At 39.7% G+C, this 7,585-nt stretch overlaps 1 protein-coding gene across 1 annotated transcript in view; it reads right to left on the bottom strand.

The window, feature by feature from the left end:
- Window positions 1–7,363, bottom strand: part of LOC106748548 (putative transcription factor ovo-like protein 3) — a gene marked incomplete at its 5' end in the record, with an annotated part of 15,042 nt that extends 7,679 nt beyond the window's left edge. The window contains 2 exons of the mRNA XM_014627207.1: window positions 5,232–5,876; window positions 7,279–7,363. Of these exons, the coding sequence (XP_014482693.1) occupies window positions 5,398–5,876; window positions 7,279–7,363 (564 nt within the window). The remainder of the gene's footprint in view (window positions 1–5,231; window positions 5,877–7,278) is intronic.
- Between the last annotated feature and the right edge of the window lie 222 nt (window positions 7,364–7,585).

Raw genomic sequence — 7,585 nt, 5'->3', positions numbered from 1 at the left:
GTGCGTGCGTGCGTGCGTGCGTGCGTGCGTGCGTGCGTGCGTGCGTGCGTGCGTGCGTGCGTGTAATTCTTTTAAATTATCAAAAAATAATTGTACGTATGTAGGTGGGAACGAAAAGGAAAGTATATGAATTTATTCAAAATAGAAAATTTCCATTAGCGTGTGAGGGAAGAAGTGCAACATTATCGCCCGCGTACACGTACATAGGATACACACGTATATCTCACATCGTTCACGTATTAATAACAAATGTATACCTCTCACTTCGCACGACTTTTCTTCTTTCTTTTTATTTTCAGTCTTTTCACCACTGTATATATTTAGTTTTCGTTCCGCGTTCTTCAGCGCGAAGTCACGTGAAAAACACAACTTCCTCCTCTTATGCTGAACTTCGGCTCTATTATGTTTCGGTAACATGGAAAACTTGGAAGACACATTCCGTTCGCCTTCACGTTTCATACGAAGTCGACATTACGCTGATCGAAACACCGGAGTGTCTCGGAACGCCGACCGCGTTTCGCACGTACGCGCGTATGAAGAAAAAAACGAGCAACAGATAAATGCAATCGCTTGCTTATCTTCGCGTAATTATACTCAAACTTTTCTGCCGGGTCACGTCTGAAAAACATTTTGCGCCAATAAGAAAAAAACGCGCACATAAGAAAAAAAACGAGTAACCTGTCCGTCTCAGAAATATAAATATGAGAATATATTCGCGCTAGTTTTTTAATCAATAAAAAAAGGATTCCAGATTCAATGACAAGCGCGTCAATCACAGAGATTCCCGTAATAAAAACGCTCCGTGGAGTGCGTCAATAAAAAAGAAATGTCAAATATATATATAACTTTCATTTGCTTCGTATATGGTAAAAAATCCCTACCATTTTGATTATTTATTGCTGAAACACATCATTGTCGAGTGACTCGCGCGGTTAGCCTCTAAATTATTCATGCCGAATTTAGTACAAGACATCGCATTTCCTTCGCCTAAAACGGAAGGATGACAATGTATGGGGCTCGAAGAGTCCCTGTTGCGCAACAAGAAACCTAGATACTTTAAAGCGCAACGCGCTCGTACATTGCGTCTCACAACAGCGTGTTTTTGATCACATTTTTAGGCACATGGAGTCGATTTGGACGACACGCGAGAATCGTCATATATAAGTATGCAATTTGATTTCCGCAAGGTAAAGCCGAGGAAAAGAAAAGCACAAGACGACACGAGTCAGCGGAAACGCAAGAACGCGCCCGGATGTGTGAGATCCTTTCGAAATTTTAGGGGTCAACGAGAAGGTGCACGTCGAAACTGAGAGGTTGCTCTCGGCTCTGAACTCTGAACTGAGGAGTCACGTTTGCTCTCTCACGAGTACCGATCCATATTTCACGCGATAGCGCGATACTTGCCCACGCGCGTCGATCTCGTCGTCGCCGTGGTACGTCAATCGCCCGAGAACCGGTGTGGTTCCGGATTTGATCGCGTGTCAGGAATACCGATCGTATGATCGTGATCGTTAGTAGAAATCGAATAGCCGAGTGAGTTTAGTTAGACAGTTTAATCGAGATAGATGCGGATCAATGCGACCGTACAGTGGTCAATCACGTCGACGCGCTTAGATCGGGATTATTCGCTCGAGTAGCGCTAAGGAGAGCTTAGCTTGAAGCTAACAATTTCTAGGACAAAGAGAAAAAGTGACAGGCACGAGAAGATACATACGAGAGGCGAGAGAAGAGATAGACGAGGAAAAAGAGAGAAGGAGAGTAACATCGAGAGATTCGCTATAGAGCCCCTATTAGGTCTATTAGGATAAATATACGAGAGCGTCTTGAACGTTTCTAAAAAGTCGTTTTAAGATAGAATTCAAGGACTTCGTTTTTGGTCGGGACAAGCTTGTTCGGCGGGCTTGACTGAGTCATTTCGACAGTTCTTCGTCGATTCATTGGTCCTTGCTCGAGTGTCTTCTCGAATTCGTTGGATCTCGAAGGAAGCTCGTATGTGTCGGGCGCACGCGAAGATCATCCCGTAAAAACGATGCTCACGTTACCTCGTTGTATCGATATTTCTGTCGGTCACATTCACCTTATGCATCTCTTATGGCACGCAGAGTAGCAATTGAATCCATCTCGACGGAACGAAAGGGGCAAGAGCGCTTGATACGTATATAGAATTACGCGTTTATCGAATTTCCATTTCGTGTTCCCGGAAGATTCATGCACACAAATGACGACAACTCGTGTTCTGTCATTCGTTGAAAATCAGATTGTACAAATTGCTCATACATGAGGAGACATCGAACGATCTTAATTGTCTCGTTTCAAAATCGCTCGTGACGCGTTTTTTTTTCAAGTAGGACGTTGTCACGCGATCCAATCAATTATTCAAAACTGAACGTGCATCCAATTATGACACGCTATACCAATGAGAAATATTTGCTTGTTTTCGTACGTTCCGTCGAAGTGGATCAGTAACAAGTTTAACGAATTATTTGTCCCGACCAAGCGCAGAGAGATACTTTTTCTTCATAATTGCGGTCTATGACTCATAATTTATATTATAACATATCATTGCAAGTTATCGTTATTACGTTATACGTATAATNTATATATATATATATATATATATATATGTGTATGTACATATATATAGTACATACAATACACAATGTACTTTTTTATTTAAATATATATCCTCTATCTCGAATGTGTATCTCCTAATAATATAGAATAGTTCACGACCCGCTTAGGCCGTTCTCTAAGACTAGACGATTCTAATTCAGATGGAAAGACGCGAAAGCGAACATAGCTAACGAATTTTGCATGGTGTTACAGCTATAGATCAGTATCGTCTACGACGATTATATCTTCGAGTAACGTTGAGATGTGTTTGGTATATCCGTTGGTTCGCTCACAATCTACACACAACTCTAAAACCGACAAGAGCTCTTTAATTCTGTCTCGAGCGTAGCGACGGATGATTCTGGTACTTAACATTCTTGTAGCAATGAAGCAAAACAATTAGTGAAACAATAGAACGTGAGATCAGACTCAGTCATTAGTAAATTGCGATTTTGCAATTAATAATTGATACGTTAAACTGTTGAACAAGTATTTTTGCGTCAAATAATAATTTCGTTTACACGTTCGTCCAAGTATGAGAAATTGATTCTCCATTAAAAGTTACGATATATATATGTAATTCGTAGATATCTCTAGACATAATATTATTTCAATTCTAGTTTACATAATTTGATTCTCTTTAATACCAAAATCTTTCGTACCGAAATCTTGCATTTTTCGATAAGAATTCCCGTTTTTAGAAAAATGGAAACTATAACGCTTCAAATTCACGTCAGTGATTTGAGGAGTAAAAACAAAAATAGTTGCAATTTTGTTGTGGTTTTACGTAAATCGGTGGAGTTGAAGAAATCGCGAGAGGATTGACATGAGCATTATGTGCATGGACTTATTTTGGCCATCGGTACCGCTAAACGGCTGTTCGTCATCAATCGTAGAGAAAAATTTCTGTCTGAAGAAAGTGAGAAGACGCAGATTAGTTTGACTAGATTTGGTGAGGAATCCTTAAGCTAAGCTGTACTAGAGAGCTAAAATAGGTAACATATGTATCGGCTACATATGTCGGTGGTATTTCGTTGCGTCAAGAATCTCGCAAATTTTTTTTTTCGCTGAGAATCAAAGTGGATTCTCCTAGAATGTTCAAAACCTACTAGGACAATTCTCTTTCTTTCTTGCATCACTTATAATTAGTATAAAAATAATTGGGCAATTTTTAGCAATCTGTAGGAGACTCGGAAACGTCCCAAAAAAGTGTCCTCTCTCGCTTTTGTGTTTAGACTGGCTTCCGGTTTTGTACGGTGATTCGAACGAAATGGAAGGTATCGCGATGTTTCGCGACAAATCAGGTCATCGTCGTGCGGCGTATAAATAGCAAATCGACAGAAAGCGTAACAAATCGATAAATGAAATATTCGAACACCATATTCTTACACTTTTTTGGTGACTTCCGCAAGTCCGAAACATTCAACAATGTTCTTACTTCATTTCTTTTATCCACTTATACAGAACGGCTTGTATAAAGTCACACAAGGCATTTTCTCAGAAATTATCAGCGACAGTAACGAAAACCTTTTAAGAGTACTAAAAGCACTGTAAAACATGTCTGTTGCTGTCACAAATAATCTTCAAGAAAAATAACTTGTAACATTTTACACAAATCATCCTGCGTACTATTAAACGGGACCCAACAAGTGTTAGTTATACATATTGTCTTATATAATGCACGTCGCTAATGTTTCAGTGCCAAACAAAAACGCTTCTTTGGTATATATGTTTCTCAAATATCTCTCTTACTTCTCGAACTGTTTATCATGCGATATCACGCAGAGTGAGTTCTTCGTTATAAAAACGGTGACGTAAGTAGAAGGGATAAAATGAAAAAAAACGAGAAAAATAAACAGACAGCAAAATTTTAAATAACTTAAATGATCTCTTTGTCATTTGCTTAGGTTCTAAGAACGCATATCTTAATTGCATTCCTCGTTGGTTCAATGGAGATTGAAACGATATCATAGTACACGATCATGATTTCAACAACAAAAAAAGAAATAAAAAATTTCTTTAACAAAAAAAGAAATAAAAAAAATAAGTTAAAATCTTAAATAAAAACAAAAAATAAAGAATTAAGTTTAGTTTATTATCGTTGCACATATCACGATATCACGCGGAATAAGATCTTTATTATAAACAGTGACGTCAGTACAAGCGATAAAATAAAAAAAAAACGAAAAAAAACAAATAGAGAGCAAAACTTGAAATAACTGGAATAAAATGATTTCTTTGGCATTTACTTTGGTCCTAAGAACGCAAACCTCAATTACGTTTCTCATTAGTTAAACGAAGATTGAAACGATATCATAGTACACGATTATAATCCTTCGAAAGAAAAAGAAATAAAGAAAGGATTAAATTAAAATCTTAAATAAAAGCAAAAAAATATTTAAATTTCATCTATCGTTGCACACACATCCCTTTTAGAGCGTATTAAAATGGATTCACGAATTACTCTAGCAGCACCTCTATATAACCGAACGTGATAAGAAGAGAAACTAAATCTGTGCGGACCTGCGTGGGAGACTGAAGGGAGTGTTCACACCATTTAAATATTCATCCGCGGAAATCCATCCGTAGCGTCGCGCGTCTAAATAAATACGACAAACCTCGTGAATATTTAAACGACAGTCTCCGGAATGAGTCCGGAGTTCACTCGAGTTTGGCACTCCAATTTGGCATGGATCGCTGACCGCGATACGGAATCGGCCGCGGGCATCGTCGCGAGCGTCGCGGATCGTTCTCGACACCTTACGTAACGCAGAGCATGACGAGTCACTCCCTTCCGTGCTGATGGCGCGTCTCCCGCTGACCAACGACGATACCAGGTATCGCCGAGTGCAGGTCGACGTGACGGTGGTTGATGTGCGCCTTCAGGTTGCGCTCGTACTTGGAGCTAAACGAACAATGAGGGCAACTGAAGGACGGCGCTTTGCCGCACTCGTAAAGCATATGCCGCTTCAGAATATATGCGTTCTTGTAACTCTTGCCGCATCTCGAGCAGGTGTGCCGACGGTCGTGCGTGAGGCTGGAGATGCTGCTGCTGATCGGCTGATTATTGTTGCGATTAGCGTGCCGTGACGGACAGTGCAGCCGAGGACGACGTTGCGGCGCCAAAGGTGCCGGCACGTCGCTCGTGGCCGCTGTCGTCGTCGCCGCCGCCGACAACGACGACGTCGTCGTCGTCGCGATGCTCGCGCTCCTGGAGACGCGCCGCGAACCGTCGCCGCTCCAGCTAAGCCCGGCGAAGAAACCTGCAAAAGACGCAAGCAGACGAGTCGACGGCACGATTAGTATCGTTAGGTCTGAGGGCTGATGAGAGCGCGCCCCTCATCGGGGGGACGCACGTTACTGTTACTGTTCTTTACAACGGCGCGGGCCATGCCAACAAAAAAGACATTCAAGATCTCAAGCTTAGCAACAACGAGCATGTGGCGTCGGGACTGGGAAAGGGGATCTTTCTTGAGAAAGAAGTGACGATAATTTTCTACTTATCGCGATGCCTTCCCGTCTTACGGAGAACGTGTTCCTCGTTGGAACGTCTGTGAATCGCCGTGAACGCGGAGGGCGATTTCTCTATAACATCGCGCCCTCCGTGATTATATAGTAAAAATTTTGTGTCAAAAACAGTCCACTGAACTTTTTGAGTCGCTTTAATATGGTAAATATGTTAAAAAGTAATATGTTAATAAGATAAATGCTATTTTTATACATTTTTGTACTTTGTAACATATCCCCTGTGTTATAGTAATACAAATCATTCAATGAACCCTTTTTAACACAAAATTTTCTACTGCATACGTTTGCACAGCAACGCTAAGGGCCATGACATACAGACAAATAAGGCAGTAAGACTGAAGCAGTAAGAAAATTGACCAATCATAGTCGATTATTCTTCTTAGGAGCAATGAATAATTGTCGAAAATCGACTGTGATCAGTCAATTTGTTTACTGCTTACATACAATACAAAATTTTGTGTTACAAACGGTTCATTTCCAAATTTTTATGTTACTCTAACAAGGTGAATATGTTAAAAAATAATATATTAACAAGATGAACATGTTAATTTTAATGTTAATTTAACGTATATATTTGTATATCTTTTAACATATTCCCCGTGTTAAAGTAACACAAAAATTTCGGTAGACCGTCTTTAACACAAAATTTTTTACTTTTATTTTTACTTTTTATTTTTTTACTACGATGTACGTCTTACTGCTTACGTTTTTCTGTGTGCCATGACCCTAATCCGATTTAGGATGCCTTTGGATAGCCTAATCTAGACCGTATTTTATCTTTGTCATGAATGCAAAGAAGGAATAAAATAACACTTTAGCACTAATAGCTCGCTCCCTGAACGAACCCTAAGACCGGATTAGCATTGCCCTATAAACGTAATCCGTAAAATGAAGTAAAATTCCATTCTCGGCGACAGGGGTGACTTTACCACCAAATGCGAGGATCTCGCGAACCGACGAGTGTCTGAGAAAATAACTGTCGAGCAAGCGCACAGCTAACATGAGGATCGCGATCGAGATCCGTGAATTATTTTCTTAGACATCGCGCGTAGTTCTGAGAAATTTCCTCCTTGTGTAAGCGGAGTTAGCTTAACTTATCAGAGTAATTTTGATAAGTTAGTCAGCCTGATATCCCACCTCGATGTACTGAAAAGATCTCGTTCTCGCTTGTACCGCTCGTTTCCGCCTGAAATTCATAATTGATTCCATCAGTTTTAGGTGAGATATTGAACAATCAGGTTAGGTGGCAATAAATCGGGATACTTTAACATGGGGAATATGTTAGAAAGTACAGAAATTCATGATAAATTAACATATTCACCTTGTTAATATATTACATTTTTGTCTTTATTCAAGATTTTAATTTATTTCTTTTTGTAGTTCTTTTTTTTTAATATATTGATATTATTTTGAATATGTTTGCATTGCAACTTTTGTGGTTCTT

This window comes from Dinoponera quadriceps, unplaced genomic scaffold (assembly GCF_001313825.1).
Source record: "Dinoponera quadriceps isolate SergipeBrazil2010 unplaced genomic scaffold, ASM131382v1 scaffold2171, whole genome shotgun sequence".
Taxonomy (NCBI): domain Eukaryota; kingdom Metazoa; phylum Arthropoda; class Insecta; order Hymenoptera; family Formicidae; genus Dinoponera; species Dinoponera quadriceps.
The sequence above is the reverse complement of the archived record's forward strand: the minus strand, read 5'-3'. Positions and strand labels throughout refer to the sequence as shown.